General features: G+C 45.0%; 1 protein-coding gene across 6 annotated transcripts in view; it reads right to left on the bottom strand.

Moving 5' to 3' along the window:
- Nucleotides 1-17,298, bottom strand: part of LOC118225714 (collagen alpha-1(XV) chain-like) — a 73,843-nt gene that overhangs the window by 53,211 nt on the left and 3,334 nt on the right. For all 6 annotated transcript variants that reach the window (XM_035414586.1, XM_035414588.1, XM_035414584.1 and 3 more), the window contains exons 3-6: nucleotides 14,132-14,259; nucleotides 12,243-12,369; nucleotides 12,004-12,104; nucleotides 11,372-11,567 (exon numbers count right to left, since the gene is read on the bottom strand). In XM_035414586.1, the coding sequence (XP_035270477.1) occupies nucleotides 11,372-11,567; nucleotides 12,004-12,104; nucleotides 12,243-12,369; nucleotides 14,132-14,259 (552 nt within the window). The remainder of the gene's footprint in view (nucleotides 1-11,371; nucleotides 11,568-12,003; nucleotides 12,105-12,242; nucleotides 12,370-14,131; nucleotides 14,260-17,298) is intronic.

Raw genomic sequence — 17,298 nt, 5'->3', positions numbered from 1 at the left:
AGAGGAAGAGCCCAAAGCAGCTGCCTGATCGAGAGATTAACTCGCTAAACGAGCACTGCCTCTGACTCACTGTCTGAACCGGGCCGCGATCGCCTCCATGTTTGTGTGGAGAGCTCTTCTATTCACTCTCAGTTTGTTTCATCTGTCCAGTTTGTGCTGAGCGCCGTTCTCACGTGCAGGGCTCAATAAAAGGTAAATTATACAAAAAGGTGTACATGCTTTCTATTATGGATATTACAGTGGGTTTTTAAAAGGGACAGACATGTTGGAATGGGATTCTGATATGACAACAAAACACAGTGTAAGACACAGTGTACACAGAGGGGACACTTCGGTTTGCTTAAGACGTTTGGGTGTGAAGCAGGAAATAGTCACGGAAATGACATCTGTTCCTGGGACCAGTCAGAGTCAGAGCCAGCATTTAGCATTGTGATGCGCACTGGTTGGGGTGGGGGGTGGAATCAGGTCAAGAGAATGCCAGGAATGTCAAATCCTGACACCCCGCCCCTCTCCCTCACTGAACTGACCACCTGGAGGACAAATGAAGTTTGACTTTGCGCTCGGGAGCAAACGCGACCTCTTTCATCTGCTGTTTTGGGTTGGGCTGCCCCCTTTATTGTGTCCTGTGTGATCAATAATGGTCAGCGGTCCGGCCAGCAGGGGAGCGGGGCCCACGGTGAGCCACTGAGAAGCAGGGGGGGGGTGGGGGGGGGGGGGGGGGGGGGGGTGAGAGGGGGGAGGGGTCAGCTAGGGCAGAAAGCCCTGTGAACAGAATCACACCGCTGAGCCAATCCAGGACACACGCTAAAGGTCTGACTCAGGCTCCCTCGGGGTGACCCTGCAACGGGCAGCGCAGACACAGACACAGTCTTGTTCAAGAGAGCCCTGAGGACTCATTCCATTCCATCCCCACTGTTCCATGGTTTAAGCAGCGGCATCTGATACAGCAGCTTTAATGGCTGCAGCATGTCTAATTATGCTAACAGGAAATACATCACAGGAATGACGATGAAAAGGAAACCTAAGCCTGTTTTTTTCCTACGGAAAACTGTCCAGAGCGGACCCAACTACTGTAATTGTACATTCAAATATAATCAAGACTTTGAAATGCAAGACAGAAGTTCATTCAGTTTGACGAATGATTCCCAGGGAAAGTGTTTTGTGCAACATATCACACACTGACCAAACATACGGTCTCTGCCAAACAGATTTATGAATACGTATTAAGTCTCCAACCTATACTTTCCCTTTCATAGAAGAGTTGGTTGAATTGAAGTTCACTGAATGTCACCAAATATTTTAGCACTGAAATTCAACACAGACCACCAGTTAATACTTAACACCTACTATGCACAAAGATAAATGATACAAAGACGGATGTATTATAGAACACTAAACTCCTCTGTCACTTCACACAATAACAGAGCGGAGCGCCTTGCCTGAGGGCTGGAGGCTGAGCAGACAGGAGCTGTAGTCCATGCGAGCCATACAGGGTCTTTCAAAAGCCCGCATGAGAGGGCGCTGACAGACGGCACCGGGATTTTTAATAAACATCTATGACCTCACTCATTAACGTGAGCCAAAACTGTCTGAAGCTGACCATCTGCACCCAAAAGCGCTGCAGTCTTCCCTCCGCTACCACCACCCCCCCCCCCTCCCAAAAAAAAACCCCCTCACTGAAGCATTCCTCAGGCTCACAGGATATTGAGTTTCAGCTCAGTCCTTTACCTGAGTCTGGATGATTACAGTAATAGGGCCCAGAGTAATGCTGAGCAGTCGCCACAGTCAGCCATCAAAACCAGTTCACCACAGTGACGCACACTCAGCTGCAGTACAGGAGCTATAGGCTTCAATAAAGCACTTTCCCGGCAAATTCAATTATCCGAGCCTTTCATCTATGTCTAAATGTTAATCGCTACAAAATGAGCCAGAGCCAGTCCCTCACTTCAGCTGTGAAAAGCCATCCATCACAAAACCGTGGTTGTTCAGGGGAATCTGCGACCATTAAGGCTGAATTACTGCAACCAACATTCCCACAGGGCTGTGCAGTTTTACACACACAACTGGTCCCACATAACAGGTATACAGTGGCCCAGCAGCAGCCCACTGTCAGTCCACCAGCTCTAGGCAAATCAGCAATAGAGCGGCCAACTAGTGGACAGCTGAAGTTGAGCAGCGAAGGCGAGGCGAGGCTGTTAAGAAAAGCGAAACGAAAGTTGGTTAGCGGTCCTGCTGCGAGTGACCGCTGTGCCACTGATTAGCAAATCCCTGGTGAGCCGCCGCCTGGCGCGCTGACAGTCGGAGGCGCCCCCCCCGCACCCCCTCTGTTACCCCGGCGCGTGTGAGGAAGGGCAGGGCTGCCGCAGCCACCCCCTCCAGGCCTCCGCTCCCCTGCGCCACAGCCCAAACCCGCTGACCTCAGCTACTGTTTACAGGAGGCATTCCTGCGCCTGCTCCGCCCCAATCCCCCGGGCCACTGGAACCTCCCCGAGACACGCCCACCCCAGCCGCCGTCAGCGTGCAGCCAGACACCGCTCCGACCGCCGACGCGCGGGACATCGGAGCCCAGCGGAATCCGGCGAAGACAAAGGCGTGCCGCGTGAGCCGGAGCCGACGGAACCGAGCGCGGCGTGTGGCCGCGGCCGCCGAGGCGCTGCGGCGTCCCCGTCACTCCTCTCTGAGGGCGGGGCGGACGGCCAGCTCCGGCCGCAGAGCCCCCCGAATTCATCCTGTCCGGCCCAGCACTCAACTCAGTACAGAGGGGAAATGGAGGGGAAAGTCGCTTAAGAACACACTCTCACACTCCATTAAGTGCTCAGTGAGAAAATGCGCGGCTTCACGCGGTCCTCATGCGCCAGACAGGTTGTCCCCGGAAACTCAGTTAGCTGTGTAACGGGAAGCGGCGAGAGAAATCTTAAACGGCTTCGCTCCTGCTTCGCTGGCAGCCCAGCGCAATCCTTACAGACAGACACACACTCACAGGCATTTTGTGTGGTTACATACTCAGTAAAGCTGTTAACATGCGTCCACGCCTATTAAATGAGGCATTTATGAAGATGTATTACACATCCCAATACGCTTTCGAGGGTGAAGCAGTACAGCAAGACTCCTTAAACACGCAAAGCGTATATACACAAATATTCTTGCCTCCAATATAGTACAGTCAATATATGTTTACTGCAACAAACAAAAGTGTAGTTGAGAAATGAGACTGTGGGTAGTGACGCCCTTGCAGTGTTCATTTCTGTGCAGGCTTTTTTCCCCTTAAAAGGTCAGCTTTCATTAGGGAGTCAACATGCCCGTTCACCTGGGTCTAAAATTCCTTTTTTTGTTATTCTGAAGAGTTGCCAGATTCCTGGAGAATCATGGAGGATTGGAGCTTTATAAAAAAAAAACCCTGCTGAAAGGCATCAATTCATGTCAGTAAATACAATCATAAAAGAAAGTTTCCATTACTTTAGACCGAGCCGTAGGGGGGTCAACGCACGCGCCCACACACACAACCCGAGCAGTGCCAACGGTGACGCGGGTTTCCCCACTGTGTCATGCGTGCACGAGATAACTGGCAGAACTGAATGGCTCAGTTGTAGCAGGTCACTGGGACAGACAGTCGCTCACGACCGATGTTCCTTCGCCGGCTCAATCTGGGCCTTTACAGGCTCTTCCTTTGTCAATTGTGCGATGATTTGATCGGGATGAAAGAGGGGCCTGGAGTTTCACAAAGAGGCGAATAATATGGCTTTGTGTTTGGGGAGAATGTACAGTTTTCCCCTCTAGTTTTTTCTCCCTTTCGCCTTTCACGTCTCCTTCACCTGAGCGAGGAAGAGTGAGTGGTTTGGAGCTCCTTTCCTCAAAGAAAAATACATTAGGAACAGCTCACATGTTGTCCTTAGAAAAAAGGCAGTCTGCATCATGTACCTGCAAGCCATGGAAACATCTTATGTGGAATTCAAGGATTTTCTAAAAGTGTTTAGGACAGGAACCAAAAAGAACTTTTTTACTTCAAAAAATAGTTCAAATAACAAAATTTACACTAAGCTGCATTGCACTCTAAAAAAATGGATTAATTCGATACAAGAAATTCTGGTTTATCTGAGAGAGTAAGCTAGTAAGACAGTAAGCTAATTAATATGTAATACACTGGTAGAATTTGTAGAAAACTTAAATAACCTTAACCCTCATAACCTTAATAACCTTTGTAACCTAAATAGCCAAATGAATTCATATTAAATAAAGTCATAATAAATAAAGTAACATAAATTTTAACATGATGACACTGAAATGGTTCACAGTTTTTTAACACACTCTCTCAAGTCTGTTTAAGCACACATCATGAACTGTGAAGCGATGCATTTTACATACACAGACATGGAGCCAAACATTTCGGGGCATGGGGCTAACATGTAGGTGATATATTGTTGCCACGGCGGACATGTTTGGCCAGCTGCGAGCCACGCTTTGAGCAAAGTGTTGGGGAAATGATAGCGAGGCTTAAATTGCTTGCTCTCTTGGCAGCTTGCTTCCAGAATGTAACCTCCAAGTCAAGTTTTTTTTGAGAGTATGCGTGAAGTCTGAAGAGGGCCTAGGAAACTGTGATTGAAAGGAAGTCCCATTACAGGAACTTAGCAGTACGAGCGCGCTAAGACCGGCTACGTGCGCATTCCTCTCTGAGGGCAGTATCTCGTTCCAGAGCAATACATTTCTTGTCACCCTTCCCGTGGAGCCTCCTCTTATAAAGGTTTGCTTTTTTTCTAAAACAGCCCAGAAAATGTTTCCTGGCCGAAACATAGCGGCTCAGGTTGTCTCTATTCATCACTGCTGATATCCCAGTTTAGAAATAAAAAAGGGACTTTCTGGAAGTCTGAGTCATGCACACTGAAGTTTCGGAATGATACCATCTGTCTTGAGTTCGAAGCACACGTTCTTTTAAGGAAACTCTGCGGAAGGTCCCTTTGGAACCTGCCTACCCTCCATGTTCTTATAAAAAATGGCCACAAATCGATGGTGGGAATCAGGTCAGTGAACATCCATCTGACTCTCAAAAGGCTGAGAGCAGGACGGCCTGGACCTCCTGAGAGACTTGACTCACAGCTCTCCCAGCGACCGGACGGCAGCTAGTATAAGCACAGCGTCCAGTCGACTCGCTTTCTCCGATCGTCAGATCCATACCAGCTGCTGCAGTCACAGCCCTTGAAAGGGAGAGCCTCATTCCCTGTCAAAATATTTACGGAGAAGACAATCGCAGAAATGCATCGCTTGCTCCAGTTTCAGTCCAGCTATGTGGCACACAGACCTGCCTGGGTTATCCTTTAAAACAGCCGTGTTTAGGGATTAATACTGTATGAGGACATTTCCAGCACTTTCAGTTGGCATGGTAGTGAGTTGATTTTATGTTAACATCTGTGCTATGCCCTGCCAACAGTTTTGGCTGATTAAGCCCAGGCAAACACTTCTGAAGACAGGATTTAGAGTTCTTATTTGAAGTAATAACAAACAGAACCCAGGTAAACATATGCCCCTTTGGGCCAACAATTGGTACATAACTTAATTAATTCACAGCTGTTAGCTGGATGTGAGTTATTACTCAAATTGGCTTTTTGTTTTCATTTTTTTGAAAGTGGAAAACTTCATGGTTTTCGTAGTGTTTCCTTTTTCTTTTTAGTTTCAGTTCATAAAAGGCTAGCCAATGACTTTGGAGAGAAACTACTCTCCACAAAGGCTGGAAAATCTTTTTATTGAAATAGGCAATCGACATTCTCTAATATCCAGCAGAAAGTGCACAATGTCCCGTTGTTGTGTTAAAGAAAAACAGAAGATTAAAACTCATGGAGCACTCAGTGCGGTCTTTATTTCAACTGCTACACCAAAATAGTATTTCTATACAGCCAATTCTGTCAAGACCCCACGCTAAACACAGGTGCAGATAAATGCAAACACTCACTCGCACACACACAAACAACCGCCTATTTACCTTGATCCGATGGCCGATGGTGAACTGAGACGGGAATTACAGCCAATAATTTGTGGGGGGCTGCAAACTCCCAAAGGATGAAAGATGTGGGAACAAGAAATGTCTCCAGGGTGCATTTCAGTGGAAACACTGTCGGTATTTGTGCGTCACATGGACAGACAAGTCCCTTCTCTCTCAGAGGGCAGTGGTCCACGGCTGAGCAGAAGGGACAGATGCTGAGTTTGGCTGGTTTGCACACAGGCTGGGGGGGGGCTAGTTTGCTTCAAGTCCTTTACCGAAGTTTACTGACAGACAGGATTTAGTAGAGCTGTGCAGAGAGCCCCACACCCTAACTTCACAGAGACAAAGGGGCTTGGGAATACTTTTGTCTATTTGGAATGCGTCAGCGCTCAACAGTCTGCAGTGCATTTTCACAAGCTGAATATAAATCTTCAACTGAGTTAAATGAGCATTTCCTCTGAATGAGTTGGTACTGCTATTGTGCACAAACAGCCCAGGCAAATAGAGTTTTTTTTAATCTGCTCAGAGAAGTTTTAATCAACCGCATGCAATAATCACAAACCTTCGTACTTCTCTCCACAAGTGCTGTGAGCTACTTCTTGATCCATGGGGACACAAATCAGGGAAGGCCTCAGGCCAGGGTAAGGCTTAATGCTAGCACGAGTGATCTGTTTCCACCACTGATGTCAGTGGGACTTCTGAGAAATCTGCAGACATCTGCAAAATCCCCCGGGGTAACCACACCTTCTCTGGTCCCCAAACAGTCATACTGACCTGCAACCAGTGTTCAGCTGAACCTCATCAATGTGTTCATAGTGTGTTCATATTGCACAGTCTAGAATGATCTGCAATGTTGCATAAATAACTGACAATGGACAATGGCATGCCTGGGCAGCAAGGGCCAAATGTGAGATTGCATTCCAAATGCCTTCGAGATAATGTCATCATGAACCACAGAATGTATCTCTACCATCACTACTAGATACAGGTCTTAGCCTTTAGTGACCAAATTCTAAGCTTCTGGCTACTAAAGAACACAGAACAGTTAGCTTCATCAATATATGATCATGTAGACCTACTCATAGCGGGGGATAGTCTGGTGGCTCTTTGATCCTGTAGCAGAGCTACAGTAAGCATTTGTGCGCCTGTGAATTGTCACTGTCCTAGAGTAAATCCTCAAAACAAATCACTGGAGAAAATGCAGGGCCCTCAAGCAAGTCCTCAGCAGGTTCATAGTCAAAAAGCTTATACCCTACAAAGAGATTTAAAGACTGTATTTTGGGAAGAAGCTATGTAACTCAAAACTGTGATAATACTTTGCACCAGCATTTAGTATGCAAGTAACAGAGAGAATAAAGCAATCAGTACATCTGAAATGAAATCAACTGCGTGCTTTTCATTAGTCTCCCTCCCTCCCTTAATCAATCATTCTCTCTCTCAGACACACACGCACGCAAACATGCACAAACAGAAACGCGAACACCCCTTTTCACTCTCTCTCTCCTTTTGGTTTAAAGTGTTTTTCCTTTTATTTATTGTTTTTTCATTCCTTTTTATGGCTTAGCTTTTTGAAGAGGTTTTAAATTCACTCCCTTTCTCTCTCAGCCGGTGACAGCGCTAAGTACGCTCAGGGACGCAAAGTCACGGCTCAAGTGAACAATTGCCGCTCCCAGGAGGTCAGAGGGCACGCAGCGGATGAAAGCAAGAAGCCAAACGCAAGAAGACAATTCTTTTCACATCTCACATCACTAAGCGCATTCTTTCCTTTCATCCCTTGTTCAAGCCTCAAAATTTCCCATCTTACAGCAGAGTGAAGAAGCGGCCCTGGCCCACTTCCCCGCTCTCCCTCAAAATTTAGTGAGACAGGATGACAGGGCATGACTCCAATAGCCCCTGAGCGCTTATATGGCCAGACAGGCTCTCCAGCCTTCCTCACACGGATTACGCACAGAGCGGCTTCTCGTGAGACTTCCGCTGTTACAGCGGAATGGGGAAGATTGCATCATCTCGCAGAAAATAAATAGAATAGCAGAAAACTTCCTGTGCATAACTTTCAAACCTGAGTTGACACAAAGAGAGAGGAAAAATGTAGCTACGCAACAGCAACCATGACCCCATTAAAAACAAGCCTACAACCCCTCCTTCAGGATAATCATTCTTTTATTTTGGTGGATTATCAAGGTGAACACAAAATTTAAACTAATTAAATCCCAGAACACTAACAACACTAAATAATGTCACTAACTTTTCCATGAATATGAACATTCCACAGTGCTACAGATGATCACTCTAGAGATGTAGCAGGATATTTGTCTATATTTTCAGACAATAGGTAGTTTAGAGCCTCAGTGTATGAAGTGTCGGAAAGGTTAGTCCCAGCCGTCTGACTTTGTAACCTCACTCTATAAATCTGTCCAAGGGTGTCTATATTCAACACTTAACCCCTCAACTGCCTTTTCAGAGGGAGTTCTTCTACAGTCCTGAGATAAAACACCAACAATGAGTTTCCCACCCTGACAATTAGTCCATGGAAGGTCTGTCTGTTGCCATGGTGCCTGCAAGTACCGCCATCTACATAGCTTGTACCTAAAGTATTCTCTCCCAATGGCCTCAAGATAGAAATATCAGAACAATGCCCAAAAGCTTACTACGCTTGACTGTGTAACAGCCTGAGATGGATGAACCTGAGACAGAAAGGTTAAAAAACACAGAGGTAGAAAACACATCAACACACAATGCATGCTTAATTTCATGATCATTATCTTCCTATAGCACATTTTAAATATCCTGGTGCAGTATCTGTTCACACAACATCTAGTTAACGCACAAATTACCCACCCCAAAAATGCATATTAAAAACAATGAATAACTTCAGGGTGCATTCGGCTAGCACAAAATTCTAGAAAAGCTCAGGCCCTGGATACTGTTTCCATGACGCATCATAAATGTAATCACAGACAGACGGCTACACAACCAACAACTGGCAAAACACACTTTCTGCTTCAAACCACTAATATTGTTTTGGACGGCTTCAAATAATTTTGCATGAAAACCACTTTTCCAAAGAATCCATCCCCCTTACGATGAAAGCAATGAAAAAACCAGCAGAAGGACTTTGTCTCTGGACGTGCAATGCCAGGAATGTGTAATTGAAAGCAACGACTGGGTATGACACCTAGCTCATTATGTTTCCAATTAAAATGATGACATGCTGACTCCCCCCTACAGCCCTGCCAGGTCTAATTCAGCCATCTTGCCTGCTAACTGGTTGTCTCTAGAGGGAAAGGACCGCAGGGCTTCCAACGCCCCGGGCAACCAAACAATCACCCCTCAGCCTTGGGTTATGAGAGCGCTTGTTTCTGGCCTCCATGCTGGAGATGATGACAGGTTTTTGGCCATGTTCTCCTGGGGTGTTTGTTTACTCTCGTGTGAAGTGCCAGTGACGACACCGTTCATTTTTACAATCCATACAGTAGAACTGAAGCAGCGACTGGCTCCGCTGCCAGGATCGAGCAGAATCATTTTCACAAGTGGAAACAATCAGCTGATTTGCCAGTGAGCCAATAGGGGCTGGACAGGAAGTAGTGCGTGGCTGCTGCAGGGAAGCCATCTCCACAGTCATCCTGCTGCCTTCACTGAACAACATCAGGCCTTCATAAATGGACACAAATGAGTAAAAATGCACAGTACATCCGCTGAATCCAAAAGAATCTATCAGACACATTACGCTGCCCTTTCTGTCCTGAGATAAGAGCGGAAAACAGCCTGAAAGTAGGCTGAAAGTGGTCTTTATGGTGGCCATTGCGGAAATGGAGACTAGGAAGATTTACAAGTGCACTAGACACAGTCCCCTCCTGAGGAGGCTACTGCTGATAGCACACTTCATTCGGTAAACTTAGTCACATGTAACAGAATAAAACGGAATGACATGACACCATCAGCAACTGAAAACAGCAACGATTTACAATTGCAGACCGATGCTATAAAAATGCACTCCGTCTAACATCCTTTATATTTATAAGGGGCTACAGAAACAGTGGAGCTAATTTCACTTTAGCTACAAATTCAACCAAGAACAATGACATTTGAATAATATATAGCTTTACATTTCAGGTATGTAACAAGCACTTTTCTATTCAATAGCTGCATCAAATTCAAATAGTTTTTTTATTAAACAAAAGGTCTTAACCAGCGTGTACTTTAATACTGTAGCTCAATAAACTTAACTGGTCACTTAATTAAAAATAATATTGCAGAAAACTGCTTGCCTCAAGAGATGCCACAATCACAGTGCTTACTGCCCAGGAGAAAATCTCAAATGCAAAATGTCAAACTGTTGCATTTCAACTCTGAATAGTTGCCACAGTTAACATCAGAGTGCCAGGAGAATATATGATGTGGAAAGTACTGGAACCTTTTCCAAAAGGTGAGGGTGAGCATGTGTAACGGCATGCTGGAAACACAGCATGGGACCTCTGGAAGCCCTGGCAAAGCCCCCCCAAGTTAAACATATACTGGCAGCGCATTCAATTTGAAGGGTTTACAAAGTTGAAGGCACGGCACTAATAAGTGTTTATAAGCTCTGAGTTCCCAAATGACCACATTTCAGTAACCCTGATGTGCTCATATTTCCACTTCTGAAAAATGTCCACAGTTGCAGGGGACTGGCAAAGTTGTAGCAATTTGTTTTTTGCAAACAAGCATTTTTTGTCAAATTAAAGCAAATAAAAAGTCAAATAGTAACCTTAAAGGAGAAATTGACTGAATCTCAAATTTCGCCTTCATGATGCCAGATCTCTATCAAAAAAAACATCTGTATACAGTATGTAGCAGGCAGACTAAGCAGGGCCAAGAATCACAAACTGCGACTGTTAAAACACTCAAGTTGATTATGCCGAAAAACAAACAAAAACCCAAAATACTTTCGAGGTGGAAATACGTCTCTACGGCACCGCAAAGGGGCTTTCCACCTGTGTGGATGAAACTGGCCTTATTCAGCGGCAGCCTGCAATTAAAATGACAGCACCCCACTGAGCAAGCGTGCACACAGCGCAATGCTGCAGCCCCAAAACGACCCAGCTGCCACCCAGCTGCACATCTCCGTCAGCAGCCAGAGCCGCCAACTTCAGATCCACGGCTCCTGCTGTCAGACTCACACACAGTCACGTGGAGAAAAGGATCTGCTGTACACTTTACATTGGTCTGGGCGAGATGGCCTAAGGTTTTTAGGTGTAGTAGGGGGTGGGGCAGAGGTGTAGGGTGGGATAGGGCAGAGATATTGGGGTGGGTCAGGGGTGTCGGGGTGGGGTAGAGATGTAGGGGCAGGTGGAGGTATAGGGGTGGGGCAGAGGTATAGGTTGGGTGGGGCAGAGATGTAGTCGTGGTGAAGCAGACACCTACCAGTCTCCTCCAGGGCGATGGTGATGGCGCTTGGCCCGTAGGCATTCCGGGCAGTGCAGTTGAAGGGAGAATCGAAGTCGGACTCCATCACATTGTTGATGATGAGAGTGGAGAGTACAGCCTCGCCCTGCGAGTGCACCCGGCTCTGCTCCACCGTATACCTCTCGGACAACGCGCTGTCCTTCCATGCCCACACCTGCAGAACACGTGCACACACAGGTTTATACACCTAAAGCACCACACACACACGCACACACACGCATGCACACACAAGTTCACATGCACACACACACACACACACACACTGTTTGGTAGTACAGTAGAGTAGTTGTGTGAAGGGTGTAAAGTGCATTCCACTTGTAATGCCTATGGCATATCAGACCATTAGGGTGCATTTGTAGTATGTAGGTTGTAGGATGGAACAATCTGATGGTGTATTGTGTTGGGTACAGTATCACAGTAGGGTGTAGGGTTTATGGTGCAGTAGTGGTAGTGGATAGGGAGTAGAGTGCAGTTGGGCAGACATTGTAGGCCATAGTAAGCAGTAGAGAGGTAGAGTATGTGGTGCAGTAGAATACTAGTATGTAGGGTTTAGGGTGCAGTCGAGTAATAGGTATATAGGGGATACTCACAATCTTGTCTGGGGGAGGGGTGCCAGAGATGTAACATTTGACTTCCCCTGTCTCCCCTCTGACTGCGTATTGGACTGGGTCACCGGAGACAATAGGAGGGCCTGCCAGGGAAAACACACTCATTATTAAGGATGTAGAATACACTATTACACCCACAATTCATTTTGATTAACTGCGGATAATGAAGACGTGTACTGTTTATCATTATATTGGTTACTGTACATGGCTGTTTTACTGACCATTGACCTTCAGTGTGACTTCTTTCTCAGCAACACCAATGCGTGGGACCATGGCTTTGCACACGTACTGACCAGCATCCGACTGATTGACCGACTTCAGGTGCAGCTGGTTATTATTACTGAGTACCTTCCCAGGTGAGAGAAACACACACATACAGTCTTCACACACAGACAGCCTTCAGGTATAGCTGGGTATTATTAGTGAGTACCTGCCCAGGTGAGAGAGAGACAGAAAAGAGACGGGAAAAAGGATTCAGAGCTAAGAGAGGATAGATGTGAAGGAGAGCGATAGGTAGAGCAGACAGAAGAAACACAGTAATAGAGCTCCAAAAAGATGCAGATTTAGTCAAATGTATTTTACAGACTTAGTGCTTAGTGAAACAAGTTTATAAGATAAAGGACATGTGATGTCGTTGAATCAAATGGAGTGAGAAAGATTACTTTCTTCTCTCATTCAAGGGGTGTGGAATGATGCAGGGCAGTAAATGGACTGCAGCAGAAGCTGGTTGTACTAGAGCTGTACTGTCAGACCTGGGCCCTGGCAGAAGACATCAATAAAACAGATCAGAACATGACATTTCTAACTGGTTGTATATTAAATGAAAGAAAAATCATGTTGGACATTTTTGCGCCTTAAGGCAAAGACATTATTTATGTTAATAAATATTAGACTGGTACAAAGCATTTTTACAGTTTTCAGGGCAGAATTAGGCCAGTATACCAGAGTTGCCAGGTTTGGTGAGCTAGCTGGCTTGGCATTTATTCAGTTTGTGGGTCTTGGTGGGTGATTCAGTTCATGGACTAGGTTGTGCCCAAGACTGTTGCCTGGAGTGTGGGGTGCAATTGAGATAGCTGTTTTTCATTTGGCATGAAATTTGTTTAGGTGACTTGTAAGACAGAGCCTGAAAGCGTGAGTCCAATATCCAAAGCTTGAGAGCTGGCAACCGTGGTATCCATTTTTAATCAAGATTTTAAGTGAAATAAAAGTGAAAAAGTTAAATAAAGTTTGAAAAACACAGACAGTAACCACTGCCCTATATATCAAGGAAGACTAATGACATGAATAAAAGTCAGACTCCTAGAGAGATTTCTCTGTATTCTATTACGAGAGGCCACACACTCAGGTGTAAAAGTGTCCCAAATCTATTGTGCACTACTTCCAAATGTGGTGTGGAAAACTGGAGACAAATGTACATTTGGCGAGAGATGTTTCTTTTTATGAAAAAATCTTTTGTGGAACGTGCCTTTTTTCCAAAGTTAGATTCCAGACTCCCTGAATGAGAAGAGAGTGTGAATAACAGAAACAGAGAGAGATACTGTATAAGAATTAGAAATGAAAAAATGCATACAGTCCCCTCCAAAAGTATTGGAACAGCAAGGCCAATTCCTTTGTTTTTGCAATACATTCAATACATTGGGGTTGAGAAAAAAAGATGAACATGAGACGAGAGTTCAGAATTTCAGCTTTTATTTCCTGGTATTTACACCTAGATGTGTTAAAGTACTTAGAACATAGCACCTTTTGGTATCAGACCACCCAATCTTTAGGTGAGCAAAAGTATTGGAACAGAGAGTATTTAAGTAAATGAAAGTAAATAACACTTAATATTTGGTAGCATATCCCTTGCTTGCAATAACTGCATCAAGCCTGCGACCCACTGACATCACCAAACTGTTGCATTCTTCTTTTGTGATGCTTTTCCAGGCTTTTACTGCAGCCTCTTTCAGTTGATGTTTGTTTTGGGGGGTTCTTCCTTTCAATCTCCTCTTCAGGAGGTGAAATGCATGCTCAATTGGGTTAAGGTCTGGTGATTGACTTGGCCAGTCATTGCTGTTCCAATACTTTTGGAGGGGACTGTATACATTCAGGATATGAGTTTGGTGCTCACCATGTCGTCGCCCTTCTTGTTCCAGCTGAAGCCGCGGGGTGGGTAGCCAGTCCATTTACAGTTGAACGTAACATCCAAATTAACATCTACTTCCAGGGAGCGGGGCTCCACAACAAGGCTTGCACGAACTACAGTGGGGTCAGAGACAGATTACTATGTACCGATAAATCATTAATAAGCAATAATCAAACAGGCTGTAACCTTGCTCTCCGAAAGACAAAATATAACCAGTCTATAGTAATGGCTAGCAAAAATTAAAATCTTACATTCTCAAAAACGAAAAAACTACACACCTCAAGTTAATGTCTTACAGAATATAGCTAATATGTGTCGATTACAGAGAAAGTACAATCTATGAACAAAACAAAAGTGCTAGGATGTCAAACTGTCTGGGAGTTCAATGCAAGTTCAGGGGTGGTTCTTACAGTGCCTTTAAGAAATCAATGAAACATTGACAGAGGAGTATCATTCTATAGACACGCAGGTAGCTACCTTAGACTGCTTCTAGTACTGGTAATTCTAGTCATTCTAAGCAGGATTACGTGTGTAACATCAACAACATGCAAATTGTTGCATAGGCCTATTCATGCAGAGCGATTGGCTGCCTACATTGCATTTCTCTGCATGTAAGCTATGTAACGTAGGTTGAAGAAAGTCACCACCACAAGACACAAAATAATGGCTATTCGAAATAATTTGTAAACATTTATTATTGTTAATGTCATGAATTTTACCAGATAATGATTGAGTTTTATCACCAAGGCCAGCACTATGTAGGCTAATGCATATTCTTATTTTGATTCTTAGTGACTAACTATGGAATCTACCAGACTTATAGAACAATGAAAGTACTCATTTCAGACGTGAAACAAAACAGTGCAATGACCATACCAAACTGTGCTATCTTTTTGTGTGTGTTGTGTGTCTTAATGAGTGTTTTTTTCTCATTGTGTATGTTGTAGGAATTTGGTATCCAACCACTGATGGCAAAAAAAAACAGGATTTAAGCAGTTCTAAATAGTTCTAAAGGAATTTATGCTCTCGGTGTGGGCCAAGACAAGCAATATGTCCAATTTAGGACAATGACATAGAGAAAACTCACAGCTACATCTTGAAATTCTCTCTGAGTAATGCTGGACCAGCAGACCGCACTGCGATGATGTGTGTGCGCTTTACTCAAGCAGCAAACATAGGCCGTGTAGCGTAGCCAGCTCCCCGCCTTACTGCCACAGCGTTATGCACAGCGGTCTGGGTGACCCTGCGTTTGGAGCGGTCTGCGGTTAGATCACAGAGCCGGGGAATGCGCTGATGCACTTCCGCCTGTCCCTGATGTGCATCCAATGTGAACAGCGCCGAACGCCAACAGCTGCGACAAAGGCGTTTCCGCACGATGAACCAAAACCTCCCTCGCGGATTCTGCCACAAGGTGCAAACGCACGACAATCAACAGCGAACTTGAAAAGGCACGAGGCATTTTTAGGGCTGCAGGCTCTCAGGTGAGAATGCTTTATGACTCTGTCGACACTACGGCCTCCCTATCATTAGGCTTTCCATTATTTTTTCATCGCAGTTCCTCTCCTGCATGAGGCTACTCATTACTGCGCACCCCTATCAATGCACTTCAATCAAACGTCCAAGGGGAAACCCCAATGCATCAAAGAGGAGTCAAAAAAAACTGCTCAGCATGCCTATACACTGCTTGTGTGTTGGAGACCTAAAACAGACACCTTCTTTTTTAATGCATCATTCCATTCTGACACTGTTTCCATTCACGAATGAACACTGGATGATGTTTTCAACCGCCCTGCTGCTGTCACTGTTGACAGGAAGGCGGTCACGCCCCAAAAAGGTCATGAAAATATTTTGAGACATTTATATTTATGGATTTGGTTCTTTTAGCAACCTTTCTGGAAGTGACCTAAGAAGCACTGTATTTTTATATTTTTTTAATTCCCCTGGGGTCAGCATCACAGCTGGCATCCTGGAGACAGTGATCTGCTCTTCCATTTGAAACTCAGCCTCGATCAGGAAAATAAAATGGCATCAAAGGCTATGAGAGCTTTGAAGGGTGCTTTGAAGGTCCCAGGCTTCAATACGAACAGAACAACTAATAAAACGAAGTGGGAGCAATAATCGGACGCGGGCTGGTGGAAACAACCTCCTCATAAACAGCACTTATGTGCATGTAGAATAGTCTGGAAACTTTTCATCGATGTGTTTTGCAAAATGGCACCGTACAGAGATGTAATAAAACAAAAGCCATCAGATGCGGAGTTTGCTGATCTAGCAGCTGGATTTTGCCATAGAGGTCAGGAAACATTTAAACTGCTTTCCTGTTATTATTATCCTGATTATTGTTTCATGGTGTTGGGGTGGCCTTTAACGTGCTGTGTGCTGCCTGAGAAAATATTAGCCTTTGCAGAACTTTTTGATGGGGGTTGTTTACCCTAGTTATGGTCTTCCCATTGACATAGCACATGGGGAACTTTTTTAATACACTCTCCTGTTTTGTCAGCAAGTATTGTTCAAAAGAGCCCTGATGTCATGTATCATAGGGTTACAACTATTGACTTTACTTCCAAACATGCTGTAGATGTGTCATCCAAACATGGCATTTGCAATATAAAAGCAGCAAGTGGAATCTTTGGCTGGACTCTTGCCGAGCATGGAAGAAGGCAAACAAATTTGGCATCCATTTTTGAAATGACATAGTATGTTTACACCACTGGCCTGAATTGCCTAATTGGGATACGTGTTTTAGCTGATTTCACAAAGTCGAACAGCTCAATACAGAGAGTACGATGAGGTCATAAGTGGTGTGCAGCTCACCCTGAACGGTCACTTGAGGCAGACACGATTGAGAAAGCAGCCAGGTTTGGCCAGGACACAAAAACTCTGAGAATGTCACTGAGACCAGTAGTTATGCTCTCGGTATCCGCTAAGGAAAAGTTCCCCACGTGTCCCTTTGCCAAGATACGTTTCAGCAGTGACAGTGAGGAGCAAGAGACACCGTGCTTTTCCTGCCATCAGAACAGTCCTTTATATGCAACTCGTGCCTGGACGAGAGACTGAGACCTCGCTTAATGCACTTGCATCCGCTCTGTTTAATATTTTCCAGCATTTGAAATGAAATTGGCTCAGTTTCTAAAGGCAAATATTTTGACTCT

Source organism: Anguilla anguilla, chromosome 4, assembly GCF_013347855.1.
Source record: "Anguilla anguilla isolate fAngAng1 chromosome 4, fAngAng1.pri, whole genome shotgun sequence".
Taxonomy (NCBI): Eukaryota; Metazoa; Chordata; class Actinopteri; order Anguilliformes; family Anguillidae; genus Anguilla; species Anguilla anguilla.
This window is presented reverse-complemented; position numbering and strand designations above follow the sequence as displayed.